This window comes from Falco peregrinus, chromosome 4, assembly GCF_023634155.1.
Source record: "Falco peregrinus isolate bFalPer1 chromosome 4, bFalPer1.pri, whole genome shotgun sequence".
Taxonomy (NCBI): domain Eukaryota; kingdom Metazoa; phylum Chordata; class Aves; order Falconiformes; family Falconidae; genus Falco; species Falco peregrinus.
This window is the reverse complement of record NC_073724.1, coordinates 26237030-26262056: the sequence shown is the minus strand read 5'-3', so window position 1 is coordinate 26262056 and position 25027 is coordinate 26237030. Positions and strand designations below refer to the sequence as shown.

At 39.5% G+C, this 25027-nt stretch overlaps 1 protein-coding gene across 2 annotated transcripts in view; it reads left to right on the top strand.

The window, feature by feature from the left end:
- The window catches only part of MID1 (midline 1), a 166590-nt gene that overhangs the window by 117115 nt on the left and 24448 nt on the right, over positions 1–25027 (top strand). For both annotated transcript variants that reach the window (XM_055802805.1, XM_005229445.4), the window contains exons 4-7: positions 8586–8693; positions 11165–11313; positions 14946–15073; positions 23800–23943. In XM_055802805.1, coding sequence (XP_055658780.1) covers positions 8586–8693; positions 11165–11313; positions 14946–15073; positions 23800–23943 — 529 coding nt within the window. The remainder of the gene's footprint in view (positions 1–8585; positions 8694–11164; positions 11314–14945; positions 15074–23799; positions 23944–25027) is intronic.

The following is a 25027-nucleotide window of genomic DNA, read 5'->3' as shown; positions in this document are numbered from 1 at the left end:
TACGTATAGCATTTCTATAACCTGAGGGACAGCAAAATCAAAACTCAACTGTTAGCGTGATTCCTTGAGGAGACTCAAACAATAAAGAGGCTTTGCCTGTGACAACAAAAAACAGTGACTACTCTGTTTCCACTAAGTGTCGTGCTACTCACTCCTTGAGATTTGAGATAATTTCAGTCAAAGCCCAAGTAAATTGAGAAATTCTCATTAGGAGAATTTAAGTGGAAAGCTTGTAAGTCCTGGTGTCTGAACCACAGCAAATGGCCTTTGTAGTCACACAAAAGTGACCACTAGTAGTTTGGAATAAGGAATCTACTTTGTTGGGGTTTTTTTACATAGTAGGAAAGGGGCAAAGGGTTAAATAAGTGTTTGCCATCACTGTGATATGTGTGGGGCAGATAAATTGGAAAATTAACTCCAGTGAAAGTTGCTTTTTCCTCTGCTACATTATCTTCCTTTTTTGTGAAGTTATTTCTTCAGCAGCTGAATTTATTTGCTATATTTAAGTGCTAGAAGTAACTGACATTTTTTGATTTGTGAAATAGACAGGAAAATATGACTTGAAGGAAATGGGGAGTTCTTACTCTCAATAAAAGACTAATTAACAAACTTCACGATGTGCATAAAACCCTAAGAAGGAGTTTACAGCATTTTTTTCCAAAGGCAGTTTCTAATGAGAGAGGATACAAAAGAGACTTTCTTTATTGACATTATTTAGATGAAATATATGGCATGATCTACCTTTGATTTCCAATTACTTTCATTTTACATTTAATCCCACTTTCACAAAAGCTGATTTCATTCAGGGAAAATCTCAGGTAAGCATTAGTCAGAGTCTTAATTTTATATAGCATTAAAGAGAAGAGAAACTTCAGAAATAACAACTGACAAAACGTGCTGCATGGCATATGGCAATACAGACTATTCATTCAAGGATGGCCCAATTTGCATGCCCAGTAAGCCCTAGCCCAGTAGTCAAATACTGTTGGTCTAAAGAATTATTTAATTGCTTTCACAAATTACTAATTAAATGTAGAATTTAGCATATATATGTATATGTGTGTGTATATATATAACTGCAGCACCTATGCACACATTTTATGTACAGATTAGGCATGTGCTGGAATGTGTTATTGCACCTACAACTGGTTTGTAACTTGTGGAAATTGGAGTCATAATTATGATAACAGGCCACACAGATTGTATATAAGCTAATAGTAGTGCTTGCCATTGCCTGTTAAGGTGGCCAGTTCCCATTTGCTCCATCTCTCCCTCCGTCTCACATCCATGCACATGTACATGCTTACACTCTCTCTAGACTGACATTCCTGCAAGACTTTACCCTTAGACCAGAAAATGGAGTTGAGTTCACTGTTAATCACCAGTTAACTAGGGCAGCAGGTAATATTTTGTGCCTGCCATCAGATAATATAACTTGTCAGTCAAAATGTTCTTACTTTTTGGAACCGTCTGTCTTTAAGACATTTACCTTTAGGGGAAAAAAAATACTCCTGAGTACCTCCTTTTTCTGCCTAATGTAAATAGCTAAACAGCAATTAGAACAGCAAGGAGACCAAAGCTATTGGTCCTCTAGTGAGGATGTTAAACACTAGGCACTAGGCTAAAGACCCCAGATCCTGGATGAGAGTTTTAAGTACTGAACTGTTGGTTACAAGGGCACTGTCTTCATCTTCATCAAAGGGCAGGCAGTCCTTTGAACTTCAGTGATTATTTAACTGTTTTTGCTTTTCTATCCTAAATGAAACACACCAAGTGGTTTGTTTTCCTGTCAGCAGGAAAAACAAAATAAAACCAATAAATATTATTAAATTCAAAAAGTGTTTTCATTATTTAGGTTCAAAGAAGAGACTACCATAAAGGACAAAAATAATGACTGAAAAGAAATTAATAATATGACCCTTTTACTGCATCTTAAAAAACCACATTGCTCTTAGGTCTTGGTTTCACAGACAAACAGCTTAATCTGATCTTAAATCTCATTGCTGCCAAAAGCCTCCCCACCTCTGCTTCTCCCTCCCCTTTGTGTTTCTCTACCTGCTTCCCACACGCATATCAGCCAGGTGAGCTCAGCCCAGCCATTTCCCCAGGTGGCTGCAGCAGCTTCTGCAGATGGAAGGAAAATTGGGAATACCTTTTTTCTTTTTGGCAGTGTGATCCCAGAGCAGTTTAACCCAGTTGTGAAACTGTGGTTTGTCTCGCAACAAATGTCGTTTCTCCAGTGAGCTCTCCTATCTTGAGAAATGTCAGCCATAGTTCCAACATGATGCTACATTTGTGTTTTATAGAAACAGTTTTTATAGAAACAGTTCACTGAAGCAAGCCTACTCAACGGGCTTTACAGCTGTCAGCACAAGCATCTCTGGAGAATCTCCTTGTGAGAACTTTCTCGATCATCTGAGTTTAAGATTTTTAAATGTTTTTAATGGAATTCTTATAAATAGAATTTGTTTTCCATGAAACTTCCGTGTTTATTTTGTTTTGTGATTAGATAGTAAATGTAAATGTCACTAGACTACTGACAGGTATCTTGCTGATTAGTTTCTCAACAATGTCCTTCACAGCACAGTGGGACAAAAAAAATTAAAATAATATTTTAATAAGTAACATGAGTATTTCAAACTTCTAACAGGGTTTTCTTTTAGTCAAGATGGGGGCAGATAGTCTTATCAGCCTGACCCAAAGCGATTTAGCTATCCTGGCCTAATCGATTCTTCATTCACAAAATTCCTAAGTAGCCAGAGTAAGTTGCTGTATTTTTCACTGACCTTTGTTTAACCTGTGCTGAGACTGCCTCCAAACACAGGTCTCCTGGTAAGAGATAGATGTGGAATGCAAACAAAAACAAAGCCTCTGGCACACTTGAAATGGAAGATGACCATTCCTTTTTCTCTTGTGCCAATTCAGAATAAAGGAGTTGTAGATGATCCATTTAGATGGCAAGTTGATTAATATCACATATTTCCAAAGGCACAGTTTGTCATAATAGATAAAATCAGTTTTACACGTAGACTAGATAAAGTCTGAAGAAGCTTTATTTCAAGAGTTGCTTTTCCTCTACAGAAGACTGAATTAAATAACCTGTAATATCAATCACAGATATGAAATGAAAGAAGTTTGAATCTATGGCTCTTATTCCACCTAACCATCCATAAAAAGAAAGGGAAGACGTGTTTTAATAAATTCACATTAATTATTATACTTTGTATTTCCATCTAATAGATAACTGAAAAATGGATGATGTTAAAATATGACTTCAATGTATTGTGACTCTGTGAAGAAAAGTTGAATTCATTTTACAACATGGAGTAATTAAAAAATAAATAGGCCTCTCTCTTTAGATGAGCATAATTCTTTAATTCATCTAGAGACTCTAATCCAAGAAAATGTGTTCTGCATCTACATGACAATGAAGAAAGTTTTCCTATAGTAAGCAGGTACTAGCTATTATATGTCACCATTTTAGATTCCCCACCTCCCCACCCCACTCCACCCCAGTTTCTGGGTTTCATGTAATAAGGAATTCAGGCTCAAAATCTAAAGTAAAATATGTGGAAATGATGTTGCAGTTGTTAAGTGGAATTATTGTAGTTTGCTTTTCTGAAGTGTTTGTTTATTTGTATGTAGTAATTCTATAACCATCAACTCAAACACATAAAGAAAAGCTGATACCTTTTCTTTCTCTATATGGCCACAACTGCAAGGAGATTATTTTTTGAGGCATTGAGACCATTTTTAATTAGTAAAGCTGAAACTCATGTTCATACCTCGCTTTCCAGAGATCAGACTCTTTCTACAACATACTTTCTTCCATTTTGCATAGCCAGCAGAGCACTAGTGAATAAAAATTACTCTGCTTTTGATGGATTTATCCCAGACAGTATAGTCTTAAAAAAGCAAGCCACCTCTGATTTAGGGTGTCTTATTTTGCTTGTCATTTAGAGATTATTTGCTGATTATATATAACACACACATGTGCATTTCCACTTTTGGACAAAATTACCTTACCCACAAAGAATCTCAGAGGGAGAGTTTTGCTCCTGCAAGTGAAATTCTGACATAAAAAATCCTTTGATTTCAGTATATTAGTTGAGGAAGTTTCCATGGGTATGAATCTAGCCCTCTGACACTCTGTTTGCCTTTGAATTAACCATAGAAGCTCCCCTGTAACCTTGAACCTCTAGCCATGTTGTAGTTCTGTGATTTCCCAAACATCTGCTGGGGACTTTGAAACCACCACATTCATTTTCTTATGACCTAAGCTGCAATTTAACTCAGGTCTCCGAAGATGAAAGCCAAGGAAGCCTCTGCAGAGACTAGAACACTTTCCAAAGCAGTTCTCAGCTTGTGGAGCTGGGAACAGCTGGTCTGCTCCCCCCTTTGGGCTGGGGGGGCTTGTTGTTTCCAGCTCCCTGTCAGACAACTGAGGAACCCCTATTTTTCTTTTTTTTTTTTTTTTACCCTACACCCACTCCCTGAGGCAAAGGCCAGCGATACCTATCCATCCATCTGGAAAACCTGGAAAGAACCCCAAAATATTTTTTTTTTTTCCTGTAAACTGTCTGTTTGAGGTCTTTGGATGTTACAGAAATCAAAATAAACTTCCCACAAAAGCAGCAGAACTAGAATCAGTCCTTGCTTGCCTTCTTGTAGTAGAAAATGTCATCATTTTGGCTAAATCATAAGAAGGCATCCTAGTCAGTTTTAAAACTGTTTTGTGGTGTGAAGGAGAAGTTTATAACAATGTTACCAACAAAACACAATGCTTTAGGTTCAAAACAGTTCTGGATGTGTAACGTTAAGGAATTTGTTGATGCCAAAACTATGTGTATTGATGTCAGTGAGATTTTCTACAGAGAGGTGTCCCTAAGTCCAGCATAAACTCTCAGGCAATAGGTGTCTCAGATTAAGGAGTCGACACTCATCTGGGATGGAGGAAGCCCAGATTTAAGTCTGCTCTCCGCATGATTGAGAGCCTCCCACAACCAAAGTGAGCAACGCAGTCTCCAGACTTTTTAAATGCAGCTCGCAGTCTCTTTTAATGAACTCCTTGGAAACAGGGCTTGTTTTTAATGTGGAAAAATGTAGAACATAAAACCTCAAATATTTTCACCAGACAGAACTCGCATTCCTTGGCCAGCCCCAGCTGGAAGTTATTGTCAAGGTTGTTGTTCATCAAAGGACTCCGGCAGAAGACAGAGCCTTATTCTGGTATTTCTGTAGCACCTGTACAGCGGAGCCCTGCTCCATGCCTGTGGCTCTTTGGTCTGATATATGACTCCTCAGAAGCATGCAAGTAAATAATATTCAATAGTAATCTCACAAATAGTCCCTTTAGGGCCACAGCTAATATGGTGCACTTAAAGTTAGGCATGTGCTCAATTATGAAGTTATTACTGAATCAGAGGCTTTGTAGGCTGAAAATTTGATTAAGGAGTATTTCAACTTGAGAAAAGCCCTCAAATTAATATTTTTTTCATTCAAAGCTCAGACATATCAAATAATTTTTGAATATTCTTTTTACTTTTAAAAGGCTTGTGCAAGCTATAAAGTTGGAAATGTCTTCAAATGAAGTTTATAAAAGAGTATACTTTTCAGATTTCAAAGAAAAAGAGAAGCCTGCAGTCAGTAAGAAATCTAAGCATTTTTTCCAAGCATTTTGGCTTTCTTAATCTAGAGTTTTTTAAGTTAAGATTTAATTAATATGTTATTATTCAAACCAACCAGAGTATTAAATGAAACAATATTGACTTAACTTTCCTGTAACTCTATGTTTCATGACAGTTGCCCCAAAGATTAATTAGATCTGCTCGACAAACCAAATCCATGATGTAAGTGGTGATAGAAGTAACACTTTGAGTGGAAGCTACTCAAAAATCCTGTGAAGTGTTACCGTAATTAAGTGCCAAAGTCAGCTCTGGCATGAGCAGACCTCCGTATCACACGGGAGGAGTTGTGCCCATGCGCCGTGGGTGTGATCATTGCCCCGACAGAGGCCATTTGGGATTCCCCACGCTTGTTGGCATGTCAGTCCACCAGTGAGACTGGAGTCAGGGCTGGGGAAACTTGCACTGGGTGGGTTGCTGAAAACAGCTCTGCCAAGTTCCGTGCCAAAGTACAGAGCGTGAAGGGAGGGTGTGATGCAGCCGGGGTGGTAGGATGAGAAGAAGAAGGAGAATAGGAGGGACAATGATGGTTGACTGGTTCTTCTAGGCTCTGTGAGCAGTCAGTGGAGAGACACTGGCACTGCCAGAGGCTTTGGGTGAGCTGCTTTGTGGTCTCTCTCATGGACTGCGGTGAGAAGCCAGGCAGAGCAAACAGCTGGCTAACATAAGGAGATAAATAGGCACCTACAACTGCATGGTGGAGGTACTTTCTACACCCTCACCTATTACATGCAGATCTCCCCAGCACTTTCAGTACCATCTGATCCCTTCCAGTTTTCTCTTTATAAACCTGATATCTTAATTAATAATTAAACCTATAAAATATGCAATCAAACTTTAATTTTATGAAGATTTGAGAAGGATATTCCAAAACTTTAATGAAAGCAGGCCTTTGTAAACAAGTCCCCTCTTTGCCCAGAGGACACAATGTATTTCACGTAAGAAGGTTATTGGCCCTGGTTCAAATTTAGATAAATAAGCATTTGCTTAATCTTAATGAGCTCCATAATGTGCTTACAGGTAAATGCATGTTTAAACACATTGTTGGAAGAAAAAAAAAACCAAGTCTGAGACAGATTAAGGGTTCATCAGACTGAAAAATAACCAAGGAGAGAAATATAATTACTTGTCACGTGGAACTGTTCCCTGTTGTTGTTCTCCCCTGGCTCTTACTAGCCTGATGGAAAAGGTGATGTGGCTCTAGGAGCAATTAATTGGCCAGGGCTGAAGGCTACCTTACCCTATCAGCAAAGTGCAAATGGAAACATAGCTCCAAAATAACTCCTTTAAATTTTTCTTTATTCTAGGCATGATTAGAACTTTTTCCCTTTTTGTCTGACTGTTTATGCAGTGTAAGTTTATACGTGTAAGCTATACATGCTTCTACTGGTGGGGAAGTACATTTTTCTTGTCACACAGAATGTTGACTTTTCACTGAAAAAGTCAGTCTCCCCCAGAAACAAAACAATTTCAACTGAGAACCAAAACTTTTCTAAGTTTTCTTATTTTTTGACAAAAGCCAACATTTCCCATAGAAAGCTAATATCCTTTGTGAAGTTTTTTATTGCATTAAAAACAGTTTCGCTGGCTCATATATTTATACTGTAGAAAACTACATGAGCACAGCTGTTATTTTTTATCTGATTAATTTCTGAGGCAAAGTGGTAATAATAAAGACAGTCAATTACACATGACTTCATAATGTCACTTAGATCTTTGAGAATTTGAACCTTTCAGGAACCACTATATGGATAATGAAAATAATAAACAATATTTTCAAGTGTTAAATTCAACAGATCAAACATAGGAATCATTATGAAAGTAATCAAGATGAAGTGGAGAATGTATTGTGCCACTGTATGACTCCATAGTTTGCACCTTGAGTACTTAAGTACAGTTCTGTTCCCACATCAAAAAGGAGATGATAGACCTGGCAAAGTTTCAGAGAAGAGAAACAAGGATGATTGGATGGTGGTGGTACGGCTTTCATACAAGGAAAAACTGAATCACTTCAGATTCTTCAGTGTAGAAAGGTCACCCTGCTAGAGGACAAAACAGTGATCCGTGAAAGCACAAGCAGCGTGGTGATTCTGGATAGGTATCAGTAGTTCACTGTCCTTTCCAGTAAAAGAACTTGGGATGATTAAAGGCAGCTGGAAGGACATAGGTTCAAATCGCTCTAAAGGAGGCGGTTCACTTTACTGTGAGTTAGGCTGTGGTATTCATTGCTGTAGGGTGGTGGGGATACTTAAAGTGTGCAGGAGCTGAAGGAGAGAATAAATAAATCCACAGAAGGTAATTCTTCTGAGGATAAGTAATGATGTAGAAAAAAATGTGTCTGGTTCAAGAAGACTCTGAGGTCCAAATGGTTGGAGGATGAGAAAATATTCATTGGAATCATCATACATGTTGAGACTTCTTTCTAAGACGCTTTACTAGCAGATGCTGGCACCAGCAGCAGTGAGAGGCAGGATAACACAGTAGATGGAGTGTCTGACCCAGTACTTGTGCTCTTATGTGCAGTAGCATTCACTGCAGCGCTAGATACAGCTTGAAATTGTGATGTGTTAAGCACCTCCTGAAAAACCTTCACTTCTCACTGATATCCCCTATAACTGACATCACTCCGTAGTCACAAGACCACACTTTTCTCGCTTGAGTTAGAAATACCTGATGAATATCTATTTCTGAGTCCTACCTCCTACGAACAAGACATTCAGACTTGTTTCAGTATTACATAAAATCCAAGCCAGGGAGAAAAAAAAAGAATGCATAGGTTATATACAGAAAGCAGCAAAAAATGTCAAAACCATCATTTTAGAAACTGCGATGTTTAAATTAGAAAAAGGAAAACGAAAATGTCAAAGCAAGTTTTGCTAATCATAATGATTTGCTTTGTAGGTAAATGCATCCCGCCAAGAAACCAAGCTGATGGAAGAATGTGACCAGCTTATTGAAATAATCCAGCAAAGACGACAAATAATTGGAACAAAAATCAAGGAAGGAAAGGTAAAAGCTTTTCTTGTTTAGATCACAGTAGCAGAAACACATTGGAGTTGAATTATTGTTCTTAGTTTCTAGGTACATAATGTTTACTCTTTAACTGCTAAACTAACTAAGTCAAATATAAACTCTACTTGTGTGGGAAAAGCTCAGGGATGGAATAAAGTCACGAGCAGGTTAAATGGTTCATGTGGCTGTCAAGATATTCCAATTAACTTGAAATAAAAAGCCTGTAGGCAAGGGATGACTTAAACATATTTGAAACCACAGGGCCTGTACATTGTGTGACAGAACCTAAATTTCCTCATGCTCTTAACAAAATATAATTCCCTATAAAATGGAAAATCTCACCTTCTGCATTATTGTTTCAATTCAGTTTCTCTATGCAGTGAGACCAGCTGTGCTTCCGATGAAGTAGAAAACTTTCTATTAATTTGGATTTATGCAACTTGAGTTGTTTTTAAAAAATCTATTGCTTGCAAAAATATTTTCTAATGTCCATCAGAGCATGGAAGATTTATAATACAATTGACTCTAAATTTATTTGAATATAGCTGATATCAGAATCTATCCCCATTCTTTGTTTTACTTTGTCCAGCCAGAAGTGGTATCAGTGGAGGTCCAGTAAAGATCTGGAGTGTTTTGCCTCATATGTTGTATATGTTGAAAGATTTCAGGGGGTCAAAATTTCCTGTGAAAAGCCACACGGAAGTCTGCTCAATGTAATTTATTTCAAGAGGGCCTGTGGCTAAGAGTCTTTCTGGAAGGCAGGGAACGGCAAATTTGTCTATAGGACTATAGTTATGGCTGCAGAGCTGGAAACACTCAGGTGCAAAGTTCTAGCTAAGTTTGTAAGGCTGCAGATTTAGACACTTAAGTCTGACAATATGGTGCAGCTCCATCCTTAATCTCACCTATCACTCAAAACCGATAAAATCCCACAGCATGTAGCAGGAAAAAAAATAAATATCAAAAAAGATCATTTCAGTACAGACTTCGTTCCTGCCATGGGGGGGTTGGTGGGAGGTGAGCAAGATGAGACTTTTATTGTCAGTTTTCTTCTTGAAGAAGATATAAAAAAGAATCAAGTGAACAAAAACCCCAATTCACAAATTACACGTCTTATGATTGCTAAAAGCTCACAAGGTAACATTTATTTCTTTTCATTTTTTGTTTTGTAAATTAATAAGTAAACAAAGAGATGAGCTTCTTAATACTACAAGGAACCTTTCCTTGGTTACATACATCTACCTAATTGTAACCAGTAGATGCACAGTTAGGGAAAACACTATAGCATTAGTTAATCCTAGAAAATTATTAGTTCGTTAGTATTATCAAAATCTTTATGCTTTCCCAGCCATTTTTCTTCCTTTATTGTTTCTATCTTTAGAAGAAATACTAATGTTATGAGACACTAATCATTTGGCCAGTATTTTCTTTTGGAAAGTTTTCCAAAAGATTTATTTTCCTAGCGGTTTCTGTTGTCAGGTAGGTGCACTAAGATCATTTATCTCTGCTTAGGATGCAATTACGTCTGAAATTTAACTAAGCAACTTCTTAGCTTGTGTCTTAATTGCTGAGATTGGGAATGTTATCTTGATTATAAATTTGGATATTTCTGCCAATCCACTTGGCTATTAGTTTCCGCATTTTGCATGTAACTTGGTCTTACAGCCTTTCTAAACTCCAGAATTATTTCATTTCCTTCCTATTTCTTACTCCTGTTCAAACTATGATCCTGTTGTGATAACAATGGGAAGTACTCCCGGACCTTTCAGGAACTAGAAGTTTTGTTAGCCAGCATTGTCTTGAAATGGACGATTAGCTGTGCCCCTCCCTAACCTTTCAGCTAACGATGACAGTCACATCTACTGTGTTTATCTCCAGCACATATGTTTGCAGCAATAATAATCAGCTCTCCAGCACTACTGTGCTTTTGCCGTTAAAAATATCTGACAAGAAAACATTATCTGACTAAAAGCACGTAATGAAAAGGGCATGCATGTATTGTTAGTAGAACTGAACAGTCTTCTTCTGTTGTTTTATTTTCAGATTATTTTCTATGAAACTCACCTCAGTAACAGGAAAAAACATAGTTTATAAGATGCCTTTAACACAGATCTCATCACTTCAGAGAAACAGTTATCTAAATAGCCCTTAGTTATCATGTAAGCAGAAAGTACCGGGAAATGACGGTTTTTCTGTTGGAAAATAGGCCAGCTGTGCTTGTTTTGGCTCTCCTCTGTTGTTTCCCATGTGGAAAATATTGAGGCAGAAAGGCTGTGCCTGTCCCCTTGTTAAAAATGTTACGTGGCTAGATGGATGCTCACCATCAAGCTAGTGTGAAAGAAGCTCTTGTCAGCGAAGCCATTCATCTTAACTCCCCCTTTGCATTTTCAGCCTTACCTCGGAAGCGCAAATGCCCTCATTATTTCTGACCTTAGAGATGTGACTGCTTTCTTATGTTTCCACTCAAGGTGGTGAGGCTGAGAAAACTGGCTCAGCAGATTGCAAACTGCAAACAGTGCATTGAGCGCTCAACGTCCCTCATCTCTCAGGCTGAACAGTCGCTGAAGGAGAATGATCACGCTCGCTTCCTGCAAACTGCTAAAAATATCACTGAAAGGTAAAGAATAAGTCCCTCTCAATAAACAGAAAAACCTCAGTTTACAGCAGACAGGTTGTCATAGTTGCCATGTTGTCTTGTCCTACCACAGATGTGGTCAGAGGTGGGGGGTTAATTAACACATTCCCCCAAAACGCTACTTTGTGCTGTACCAGAGTGGGAAGGACCTTACTGTAATGCTAAATCAAAACATCCCTTTGAAAACAGGAGCAGTTGAAAAAGGGTGCGAAATAAGAGTTAGAACAGTAGTGTCAAGTAAAAATGAAGGGGGCAGTATGGCTGCCAAGCAGATATCTGGTGCTAAACACACTAAAAAATCAAGGTTTTGGAGGATGAAATTCCTACTCCATGACAAATTAAGAGATTGAGGAAGAAATCAGGCAGTGAGTACATTCCTTAGAAGTTTGGAATTATCTTAATGGATTCATAGTCTTCACAAAATAGCAAGTGGCAAGGTAATGAAATGCATAACTTCTGGAACCTGCAACAGGCATCTCTGAAGTAGCCCACTGGCATAGTTGAGGATTCAACAGCCTGGGTGTCTGGAAGTTATGGCAGCTGCTGTGTTGGGTCCCTGGGTGCAGGGAATGTCTACTGCTTCTAGGATCCTAGATCCTCCTCAGTGTGCTAGATACATCAAGGATCCAAATACAAGCGAAAGCAAGCCTTTCCAGGAAACAGTGCTATTAGAAAATTTGGTCTCATTTTCAGTGCAAAACTGTAACCTTGAAACATCTCTGCTGAATTTCAGCAGTATTTTCTGATGAAAAAATATTCTGTTGGAATTATCAGCTGTTCAGACATCAGTCAGAGAAACGACAAAAAAAGGAGAATGTAACTGGACTATGAAGAAGAAAATTATAAAAGGTATGCTGATATATTCAGCTATTTTTTTTAATCTCTGGGTTCATATTGCATCTTCATATTGTCCAGCCAATTCTTACTGAATTTGAAGCATGAAATTCCTTGCTATTTTTTATTTTTTAAGTTTACTGGTTACTCTGGAGTTCTGTATACAGATTCTTTGAATATCAGGCTTCAACAAAGGTACTTAATCAACTTGTAAGTAAGCCAGCAACACTGGGTTGATTGTTGCAGAGTTGAAAATCTGTTGAGGAGGGCAAGGGCAAAGGAAGGCAAGGCAAGGATTTACACGTGAGCTGTCAGACCTTGGTTTGTGTTCTGTCACCAAGCTGCATTGTGGCATCCCAGCTGAAGCTGATAGTAAAACTACCACATGAATATCATCAGTAAAAAGCTGTAGGTGAGGGTCTGTCATTTTTTCAGTATTCAGTGGAACAAAGTAGCACAGAAACCTGTGGAGACACAAAGCTTTTTAACTGACTACCAGAGAATATTCTGAGAAGCTCTGTTTTGAACTTTAAACATGAACAGTTTCATCATAAATACAGTCACAGGAGAGACACTCCGAGAGCAGAAATGGGACCAGCTGACATATGTGCCCAATCAAATCTAATTCTTGGCTATCGCAGATTGCTGTCTGTAATGAGATGGCTGTGAATGCCCTGAAAATTAAAGAATTATTTCAAGCAGTGAATAAAACAGAATGGAAAAAAACACCAAGTGCTTGTAGACAACTTGCAAGTGGAAAAAGAGACTAAATATGATTAATAAATTATTCCCTACAAGTAAGTCTCTTAGTTCTCATGTGGTGAACAATATTTTCTTTGCTTCTAGGCTGCTCATGTAACAGTCTTATGAGGGCCCTGAGCTCCAGCATCTAAAACGGTCTCCTGAAATTATGCTCATTGCATTTCTTCATTCTTGTATTTCAAAGTAATTGCAATATAAAATTCTCTGTTGTGAGCACAACAGGTAACAGTGTAAGCAGAGACATTATACACACTGCAGTGATTTAGGCTGTGCGTTATTTACAGTGGGTGAAATGCATTTATCCTAGAAAAACCCTTTCCAACCAAGCACAGTGTCAGATAGAGCAGGCAGAATTACAAGAGGAAATTCAATCCTCTGAACCTAATTTGGTGACATGGTGTCTGAAGCTGCAAACTGTTGAGCTCACTGAAAACAGACTTTAACACATGTAGTCACAGTGCACCCTTCGCACAGCTCCAAAAAACAGTCCAAAAGGCCCTGGCAGTATGGTCATCTTCACAATAAATATGTGATTTATGGCGATATTCAAAGAACCTTAGATACCTGTTTGCTGGTTTATTAGCAAGGCCTTAGTTAATTTTTTAGAGGTGTACATCTCCCTGAGTTTGTCCTAACACAGGCCATACAAGAAATGCATGCCTTTTTTTCCTACTAGGTGTAAAAACATCACAGTGTAACTGCAGATGAACTACTGGGGGGTGGGAGACGTGGGGGAGGAAAAAAAATTGAAAGAGCTCAGAGTTTTTTTCCCTCTAAGTACATGGGGCAAAAGGCACTTCAGTTATCCTCTCTCAAAAAAATCCATCTGTACTAGGATCTACTTTAAGAGAAACAGTGCTGAAAACTCTGTAACAAGAATTATTGAGTAGAAAACCTCCTCCGCTCAGGTTTTAAAAACTATGCTGAAGACAAGGGGATGTGCAGCTCAGTTTTTTACATTCCTAACTGTATTTTCCTAAAATATTACACAAGAAATACATGAGAACATACTTCTTAGTAAGCATTTGGCCTGGAGCCATTTGAGTCCTGTCTGCAGGGAAATACTCTAATTTGGGAAAATGTTAATTGAAGCATTCAAAATATTTTGATCTGACATGTGTCATGAATGACAGGTAAATGACAGACATTGTGTGAATGGTTGTGTGTTTACCTCCAAACTGAAACAATTAACAAATTTCTGTCATATAACATGGGCTTTAATAATCTCTTTGTTTACATGGATTACGCTTTTTATAAACATATCCAGTATCCAGCCCTCCAGTAAAATATATTTAAGATACCAGGCTGGTGGATCTGAAAAATCCGTCCTGATGGCAGTTTTCTTGTGAAAGCTCATCTCTTTATATTAGTACAGCTGGACAGACAGAAAGTGGATGATGTAGCTTCTGAAGTCAAGTAGTCAAGGAAACCTGTCCGTTTCGGAGGAAATGTAAGCATGCACACATGCTTTGCAGGGAAAAGCCTTTCAAAATAAACTGTGCTGACATCTGTTTTATCTCCCCGCTCTGCTTTTTGAAGTTAACAGTGATGTGCTGTGCTGAACAGCTGAGAAGGTGTAGAGATCTGCACCAAGCCCTTGGGACAACGGTGCCAAGGAATGCCTGGAGCAAGAAACTGCTTGAGAAAACAAGGGCTGGGAGAGATGCAGCATCTGTCAGGATTGCTTAAAACACGAATGTGGTGCTATTACTACTTTGGTTCAATGGGTGATTAGAAAGAACAAAGTATATTGTTGCTTAACCGATATTTTGTTAAAAACTTAGCTGACACCACATGTTAGGCAAAAGCTAAATAGTAAGAGATTTTTACTGGAGACTTTACTTGCAAAAAGAAGAGTGGCAGGAGAAGTTCCTAACTTAAACTATATAAATAAAATACATGTAAAAGTTTTTGTCAAGCTTTTTGAGAAGTGATAATAATCATAATGATCAGGTCCTACCTTGATGTGAAAGTTATTGTGTCTTGCATGCTAAAAGACTTTTTTCTTTTCATTATAGAGTTTCCATGGCAACGGCATCCTCCCAGGTTCTAATTCCTGAGATTAATCTCAATGATACTTTCGATACATTCGCACTTGATTTCACCAGAGAGAAGAAATTGTTGGAATGCCTTGACTACCTTACAGGTAATTTTTTCCCCAAGATGCTTTATTATATTTTCCTCAAAAAATAGTAGTAGTAGGATTTTCTTGATTCCCTTGTGTGGTCAGTTAACTTTGGCTGACTGCCAGGTATCCACCAAGCTGCTCTCTCACTCCATCTCCTCTGCAAGATGGGGGTGAAAATAAGATTAAAAGCTTGTGGATTGATATAAGGACAGGGATCGCTCAACAAGTACTGTTAGAGGCAAAACAAAACAGCCTTAACTTGGGGAAGATTAGTGTAATTTATTGCTAATTAATTGTAAGAGTAGAATACTGAGAAAAAAAAAACAAAACTAAAACCACTTTTCCCCCACCCCGTACTTCTTCTCGGGCTCAACTTCATTCCCAACTCTTCTACCTCTTCCCCTCGACTGGCACAGGAGGATGGGGAATAGGGGTTGTGGTCAGTTCATCACACATCATCTCTGCCACTCCTTCCTTCTCGCTCTTCACCTGTTCCAGCGTGGGCTTCTTACTGTGGGATGCAGTTCTTCACAAACTTGTCCAACATGGGTCCTTCCCACAGACTGCTCTTCTTCAAGTACTACTCCAGCATGAGTCTTCTGTGGTACATGGCTCCTGCCAGAAAACTTGCTCCTGCATGGGTTCTTCTCTGCAGGCTGTCTACCTGCTCCAGTGTGGGTCCTCCACAGGCTGCAGGGTGGATGTCTGCTCCACTGTAGTCCTCTATGGGCTGCATGGGGATAGCCTGTGTCACCATGGTCTTCTCCACAGGCTGCAGGGGAATCTCTGCTTCGGTGCCTGGAGCACCTCCTGCCCCTCCTTCTGCACTGACCTTCATGTCTGCAGAGTTGTTTTCTCTCACATTTTCTCATTCCTCTCTCTCCCAGCTACTGCACAGCCTTTTCTACCCTTTCTTAAATATGTTATCACAGAGACATTAGTAAAATCGGTGATGGACTCAGCTTTGGGCAACACCGAGTCTGTCTTAAAACTGGCTGTGTCTGACACAGGGTCAGCTCCTGGTCTTTTCTCACAGAAGTCAATGATGCATTGCAAGTACTACTAAAACCTTGCCACATAAACCCAATACATTCTTGCTCTTAATCCTGAATAATTACCCCCAGCAGACCCAGAATGTCCCTGGAAGCATTAGGTGCTACAGAGCACAACTGGGATGCATTTCACACCTCCTCTCCTTGCATTCCGCCCCATCAGGGTGTGGGCAAGTGGGAGTGAGAAATGGTTAAAAGCCACTGCAGCAGAGTGAAAAGGGAGAACAGCTGGAGCTCAGCCTGAAGCTGCTAGCAGAAGGAGAGCAGGGACCAAAGCCCATTTCCTGGGGGATGGATGCTTCACATGTCACCCTTTCCCTTGGGGCTGCCTCCTCACTGTGGCAGACTGCCGCCTGGCAGATTTCCCATTAGCAACCAGAAGCTGTTCAAGCAATCAACATCAAGGGCTCAGCAAATTAAAGATCTTTTCTCATGCCAGTGACACTGTGTGATTCCCTCATCCCAGAACTGGAGGACCTCACCATGTCTGGGACTCGAGAGCAGGCACTGTGCTCTGTACCAGGGTGTGGGGTGGGTTCCCCGCAGAGCAGAGCCCCAGCTCACTTAACCGAGAGCTCTGGCCTGAAGAAGCCCACAGGATTAGATCCTTACTGAAGGCCTGAGTAATGTGTGATCTCAGAGTATATAATGACTCACAAAGAGAAACAAATTACTGTAATTTAGGGTGTTTTGATTTCAACGCCAGAATTAGAACAATTCATTCCAGTTCAATTGAAAACAGAAGAGTTACAGGGTACGTTTTCATTTTGCAGGGTCTTTAAGCATCTGCTGTTAGCAACGAGAATTTGCAATGAAAGGCAAAAAGCACTGCTAGAAAAGTACTTGAAAACACTTCCTGGGCCCATTCTTTTAGCCTGGTTTGCAGAAGTACCTGTGTTATTTCAGAGGAGTGTGAGAGCACGAAATCTCATTGTCAACCACTGGATCTTTTCCATGCAGAGGGCTGGCTTCTAGCTTTGATTCAGAGAGAAGGCTGAGAGAGTTGGAGTTGTTCAGACTGCAGAAGAGAAGTCTCTGAGGAGACCTTATTGTGGCGTTTCGATACTTAAAAAGGTCTTATAAGAAAGGTAGGGACAGACTTTTTCGTAGGACCTGTTGTGATAGGACAAGGGGTAATGGTTTTAAACTAAAGGAGGGTAGATTTCAACTAGACAGAAGGAAGAAATTTTTTGTGATGAGGGCGGTGAAACACTGGAACAGGTTACCCAGAAAGGTGGTAGATGCCCCATCCCTGGAAGCATTCAAGGTCAGGTTGCATGGGGCTCTGAGCAACCTGATCTAGTTGAAGATGTCCCTGCTCATTGCAGGGGAGTTAGACTAGATGAGCTGTAAAGGTCCCTTCCAACCCAAACTATTCTATCACTCTATGAATAAATGAACAGGTGAGTACTGGGAAGAGCAAGACTGTCTGCATGCATAGGGCAGAACCACCCTTGCCTTGTAGAGCTGTGGGGTTCTTGCTGTATCTGAGAGGGATTTTATCTGCAAGAGGTTTTTATATCACTGTGTGACTAGAGAATACAATCAGTGTTTAACATGTACTTGAGTAAGTAATACACAATAATAATGCGGTGAGAGTGATTTGAACTTTTTATACAGTACCACTGAAATATTATGGTGTCACTCTCCAAAGTCTGCTGGAATTTTGTCACCATGTTGAGTATTCACCCCAAAATTATAAAAAAGCCAATGAAATTAAAGGAACAATTAAGAAAAAATCAGACTCGTTGGTCTAACCTAGGAACCTACATGTAAAATAATCAGCCTCAGCTTCCTTTATGGCTAAAGCAGAGGAATAACCACTTCATTTAAAGGCATGTATATTGGGTCAGTTGACTCCCTTCTGCAGGTGCCTATTTCTCTCCCAGCTGGCTCCAACCAGAGGCTAGAAAGACTCATTCAAGTACAGAAAACTGTGGGTTAGATCTTTAGCCTTACACCAAGTGAATTCTATCCAGCAGTCTGTTCCCATCCCTCCCAGGTTTTCTCCCCTTTGTACATCATAAGTCAATATTGCTATACACTGCAGAAAATGAAGATTTTGACTGTACCAAAATGAAGGGTGATCTTGCTACAAAGATCCTTTCCATGGTCCATCATGCTGGCTGTGTCATTTCCGCAGCTCCTTCTCTGCCTTCTTTCTACCTCATCCACAATCTTGAAAAATTGCTCACAATTCAGTCTAAGGGAGCTTGCAAATGGGTCAAGCAATTTATCTGGTTTTTTTTCCTAATCTGCCATTTTTATCCTTGTCCTTGATGCCCAGAGAGGAACAGTTTTAGCTTACTCTGTGGTATTTTTCTTCACATTAATAAATAGCATATGGCTACAATGGCAAAATCCAAAACATGTGTCCAAATTATCTGAGCATAAAATACAACCTATGCAGATAGTTAAAATACATTTATGTAAATATATGTATATATGTAATGTTTATGTGAATAAGTATAGTCCCAAGAGTCAAATGCACTTGATTATTCTCTGTTGTTGTTTAGAGACTCCGGGGAAGATCTATTTTGTTTTAGCCCTTTCAGATTGGTGCATGGAATCTTGATGCATCTTAAGCTGAAAACTGTGTGACAGAGTGAATTGGGCTTTACTTTTATCATGTTTCACAGTGAAGTAAAATGAAGACCATTTGTAAGTCCTAGTGGTATATCAATGTTGTGAATTAAGCGAAGAAGCCTATCTTCTATCTGTGACTGTACTGCTTCTTAACAAAGTGTCAAAGCCTAAATTCCAGCTTCATTCTCTCTATTGTCAGTTGCCTTCGAAGCAATTGACCTTGGTTGTCTTCTGGAGATTTTCTTCTCCTTCGGTTCTTCTCAGTGTAGTATTTGTCAGTCCTTCATCCTCCATGTCCCCAACCCCAGTTTTCTATGTGGCACACTGAAGTTTGCATCTTTCTTTCTTCATAGTCTATTGCTTTCCCAAATATAAATTTAACTAGTTTGTGCTTATTATTTAGGCAGCTGTCCAAAGCTTCTCTATCCAAATCTTTGATATCTCTCCGAAAGTTGCCAGCCAAACATTGAGGTGTCAAGCTCAGTATATTAAAATAATACCCTTAATCTTTCTCTGACTGTTTTATTCTCTGTATATGTAGTCTTGATGTCTTTTGAAAGCTTTCTTATCTTGCCTGTTGCTCAAGCTCTTCATCTGGAACTCATCTTTTTCTAAACATGTATCTAGCTATATCCAGGCAATGCATATGACTTGCAAACTTTCTGCACAATATTACTGACATAAGGACTTTTTTATCCCTGTTGAATCAAAAATACTTGTTCTGTGTCTTAATACTTTGAAATCAATTGCAGGAACATCTATTCTCTGACCTTGCAATTTGCGCTGCTTCAGAAATCCCATCTGAAACAACGATAGGTTTTCGTCATCCATCACTTCAGCTATGACTGCACAAAGAAACATGTATTGCCTAGCATATACCAGCAGTATTTTCACATAAAAACAACTTTGTGCTGGAAACCCTTCACAACCTGTCTTTCCTCTTAACTGTTTCAGTATTAAAATATTAAAAAAATGCCTCCAACTAAGTCTCATGCTTTGGATGTAACTTCTCATTCTGTTGTTTGTGAACAGTCTTGGTCTACACAAAGACTATGTCTAGATGGTTGCATGACTGAGCTCTTGATGCCAGCTCATGCATGACATGTTACTAATACATCAAATTTGTACCCGCGTCTGATGTAACCGTGCCTTTCAAATTCCTGCATGTTAGTTCAGTCCAATGTCGTGACACGCCATGGAGATAGTAATGAACAGCTGAGACATGTTCAGGCTTCCTCAACCGCTTTGTGTTCATACCAGAAATATGAATATTTCTAGCACCATTAAGTCAAGGAGATGGCTTAGATCTTCCTTTTTTACTCAAAATCAGTAAGGAGCCCTTACAAAGTCAATCACCCCATGCCAGCAGGGAGGTAGAGACAGAGCAAACAAAAGGAAGTTGAGGTGGTTTTAGTCAATCTCTCTGACCTTGTTCTGAGAGGATTTAGATATAGTCTCAAGAGTCACCCGGTAGCCCCTGCATCCATGCTGAGATTCACCAGTGAGAGGAGGCAGTTTCCCTAAACTGCCTCTCAGGTGTATGGACCATGTGAGTGCTTTCAGTCTGCTTTGGAGCAAAAGCCACGCACATGACATTGAAAGGAAGGCAAGTGAGATTAACCTGGCTGAAAGAGAGGAGGTATGTTCACAAGGTCACTTACTGCTGGCAGGAAATTTAAGAATCTGCTTTTCTAATACTAGTTACTGCCTTTCAGGCACTTCAGGTGTGGTTCCTGACTTTTTAAGGGTGTCTGCTCTGTTTTGAGTCGAAGTCATACAAATTAACTAAAGAAGCCTTCAGCAATAATTTTCTCTCATCAGAGAGTGTTGATTAATGAATACCAGTGGATGAAAGTCAGAGTGGCTGAAGCAGTTACCATTCCTAGATATTTGCCCTGGTCGTCTACGAAGATTGCCACTCCATGACCAAGGAGAGCTGTAGATGTTAGGAAACAATTCCTTAAACCACTGCAGCTTTCATTGTGCCTTGCTAAGTCTGCTGGCACTGATTAGAGCAGGGGTCCTCAAACTACGGCCCGCGGGCTGGATACAGCCCCCCAGGGTCCTCAATCCAGCCCCCGGTCCAGGGGCTGGGGGGGGAACCAAGCAGCCGCAGATGACGGCCTGCCACTGCATCTGCACGCCGGCCCCCTGGTTAAAAAGTTTGAGGACCCCTGGATTAGAGGTTCCCTCACTGCTCAAGACTCTAAATTTGGGGGGTTTAAGATCTGCTTCACATTTTTTTCAGCTTTCCCTGAGACTGGGTAGCAGTTTGTAGACAGGAGTCTGCCAGTAACTGAGAGTGAGTCTGCCAATAGCTGAGTGTATTAACATCCCTTTTCAAACTTCGCTCACTTCATTGTGCATCAGTGCTCAGTCCTCACCCTGAAAAGAACTGGAAAGGCTCATGTGCAATTGCTGCTTCTCCACTGGGAAACAGGACCAGAGGGTGGGTATGAGGCTTTATGTGTCCTGCTGCTGTGCTGGAAGTGTGCTGGGCTTCCCCTTTCTCTGCAGCGGTGGAGCACACCCTGGTCAGGGCCCCGGGGGGGAAGTTGCTGGTGCAGCCTTGAGATTGCTCTGAAGGCTCTGCAGAACTTTTCCTGTGGCACCTCAGCTCTCTAGCAGTACTAGTAATTTTGATAAGCAAATCACACGCTATCAAATGTAATAATGAAAATAACTCATTAAGGTCAGTCGCTTTAATTGCATTATGGACTTAAACTCTCCAAAGGAGTAAGCACTGTGGAATGATGAATTTGGCAGCCAGACTATAAATTATTTTGAAAGTCATAACAAAACATTTGCATGTAGACTTCCTTGCCTGTCTGCAAGAGAAGCAGATATATTTTGTTTTATTCTGAGTGGTTTATGAAATGAGTGTTTCTAAGGAGCTGAGTTTCATGCAGTATAGTCTCAGGTGGGTGTGGGTTAATCACAAGAGCAAGGAAAAAGATGTCCTGCTTAGGTCAAATATCTTTTTTCTGTCATTCTCATTACATGAATGCCTATAAATCTCCAGCCGTAAGGCCAACCAGGTGTGCATACTAAGGGGGAAGTTAGGCTGTCATTTTCAAATGAGTTGAAGACACTTAGGTGCTATTGAAATGCAGTTTACAGTTCATTAAGCCTTCAGTAATTGTTGCTTTCCATAAATTAATATTTATTACCTGTGTTGTAGTAATAAGTACATTTCTCAAGTAAAACATTTTGCTCTGTTAGGTGCAGGAGACGACTGAAGAAGACTGGTTGAATACTAACACAAAAAAAGTTGATCCACTTGTATATTTGTAATTAATTTTTTTTTTTTTTGCCTTTGAAGGACAGACAAAATATGAAAATGAAACCTCAGCTAGGAAAATAAAAACAGCTCCAGTGTTTGGATTCTACTGGATACTTTTTTGAAACACAGCTGATAGGACCAATGCAGTACTGCATAGCTCTCACAACAGTTAGTTAGCCTCAGTTAGTACACAGCCTCTATACTACAGCACTAACCTTCCCCGAAGGTTGCAGGGGGTGGTGGTGGTGGTGGAGTGTCTTCTGTTTTTGTCTATATTCCCCTCCTGGATCACTGTTCTTATTTAAGTTTATTTCTCTCTTTCTTTTTAAATACCCACCTGTCCCAAGGGCTCCTCTGCTGAGTTAAAAAAAAAAAACAAAAAAAACGGCATTGGTAAGCTTCTGTGCTACTATATTTAGAGCATCACAAATCATGGTCATACCAGGAAACACATTTAAATGTTTCCTTATGCCCCTTGGTTGAAAGAGGCTGCTTGGAAATGTGTCCACGCTTTAATCCTTGGGAACATACATCAGTAAACCAGGGACATGAACTATAAAAATTCTTAATGGCAAGTAAAATAGATGTTTCACAAAAATAAGATGTTGCAAAAGTAAAGGTGGAATTCCTTCAGAGGGACTTTTTTTTAAGGCCATTATTTGTGGCTACCAGAAGTTAAAGAGCTGACAGCAACAATACCATTCAGAGTTGCCTTCCTTTTCCTTTAATACACGCATATTTTGGTTGTTTCAGCTTGAGTGCCCTCCTCCCTCACTTTGTGACATCAGAGAGGAACACTATTAAGCACAAGGATTTGGGGGTTCTTTTGCATGATGGTAGCTTGTAAGGAAGATGATGAGGAACGAAGCTCCCGCCTAGGCAAGCATGCAGGAAGGCCCACCAATCTTTCAAAGACAGACCCATTTGCTTCTTATTTAGGTGTTTGGCTTTGTAAAGAATGCAAAGACAATTTAGACCTGTTTACTTCAAATTTCACTTCTTTAAATAGGTCTTTAAAACAAAGTTGTGTGTTAATACCAGAGAAGAATGTATAGCTTGCTAGACAGACATCTTGCTTGTTGATTTAAAAAAAATGAAACAGAGGGACAGCTTTTTATTGAAGTGTTTGAATTCTTTTCTAGAATTATTTAATCAGCAATGACATTGAAGATTAGGTTGTAATAGTCACACAGTCATGATGTTATGATAAGACATCTTTAAGGCTGTTATATAGCCAATAGAAATTGTATGCATCTGTATTAGAATGGATAGCTAGGAAACGAAAATTTGGAGAGAGGAGAAGATTGGGCATGAAAGCACAAATGTTTGGAGGCTTTCCCAGAATTATAAATGCCTCTTATGCCAATCTCTTCTGGTAAGACAGGCTAGGCAAACACTGCATCAAGTCAACAGTGAGGAGTGTTGACTCTCCCTCTTGATGTGTGCATCAATGAAACGTTGATAATTTTGGTGTGATGGTCAGAACAATCCTAGAAAAAGTAACATGTCAGTTGTACCCATTTAACCACTGTTTAAGGTGACCCACAACACATCACTTGTGCTAGGGCATCTGAAACTAAAGCTGCTTTAATACAAAATATATTCAAAATCTGGGTTTCCTAGGTGGTTATATTGATAGTAAGATTTCCTTCGCAACAATTTATTGGTCATCGAAGTTAATGCTGAATTAGCAAAAAGTTGTTAAAAAGTCTGTTGGATGGTATAGATACAAACTCACACATCAGATACATCCCCTAATCTTAGGTAAGAAGGGAAATATTTCACTGATGGTGTCAGCAAACCTCCTGTGTTCTATCTCACAGCTCCCAACCCACCCACTATTCGGGAAGAGCTCTGTACAGCTTCTTACGATACCATTACTGTCCACTGGACGTCAGATGATGAGTTCAGTGTGGTCTCTTACGAGCTGCAGTACACCATCTTCACTGGACAAGCTAATGTTGTTAGTAAGTATAAACCTTCCCTTTTCTAGTTCTGTTGCCTTATGATTTCTCTGTAAACCAAGTGTCTTTAAATATAAATGTACTTATCTGTCAAGAGCAAAAGGAAAAATATTTTCTAGGAAGATTTAAAGTCAAAATTTTAAATCCAAACCAATAACTATTCAAAAGGGTTTAAAATTCAGAATTAACTAATTTAAAATTTCTTGTGCCTTTTCTGGGAGCGCCATGCAGCAGGAGCTTTCGAAGGGTAAAACCAGCACATATTCCCAACAGCACAAGTATTGTCCACGTTAACAGGGCTTGTCTCCTGCATCCTAGGCCCCTTGTTGCAGATGTAGCATGGACAAAGAGCTCAGTTCTGTTGTCTGGGCTAGTCAGGCTCTTGGGAGCCTGTGTTGAACTGGTCATTAGTTAGAACCGCAGCCCCATTGTCATTCAGGTAACCTTGACAACTGGACCCCTGTCAGAAATACAGATTTAGGTCCTTCCCTCTGATTTTTACTGCCTTCAGGGCTACAAAGCACAGGGCTCAGTGCACTGGCAGCTAAGGCAGCAAACATCAGTGGAACAACAATTAATATGGTAACCTTGTTCATTATGTTCATATAATGGCATTAACAGTTATTGCTTTATATTTTGTATTGTAGCACATTTTCTATTAAATACAGTCTCTGCTTGAATCTGTGAGTTTCCTTAGTGAACAAATTTACTGATTATTCTTTGGATCGTTTTGTTGTTAAATAACTATTTTGCCAAGAAAAAAATACCATCTAATCTTTGGTCAGGAAATCAACAGTTCTGGGTTCAGTGCATAATGATCATTGATTATGAACTTGGAGAAGTCTTTTAAGTTCTTCCTGTTACCCATATGTTTAACGGGAATACCACTAGCTGACACATACTTGCTTTATGAAACAAGAATTCTGAAACAAACCAAATTAATCAAAAGGTCAAGTTTGTTAGGTCAACATGTGTTTAAATTGGGAACTCATTGCCACAGAAGGTTGTTGTGGTTTTGAGTTCAAGAGATGACTGGACAGCTCATGCAAAAAAATAAAATAAATCCACTGAGAACAATGAAGCGCAG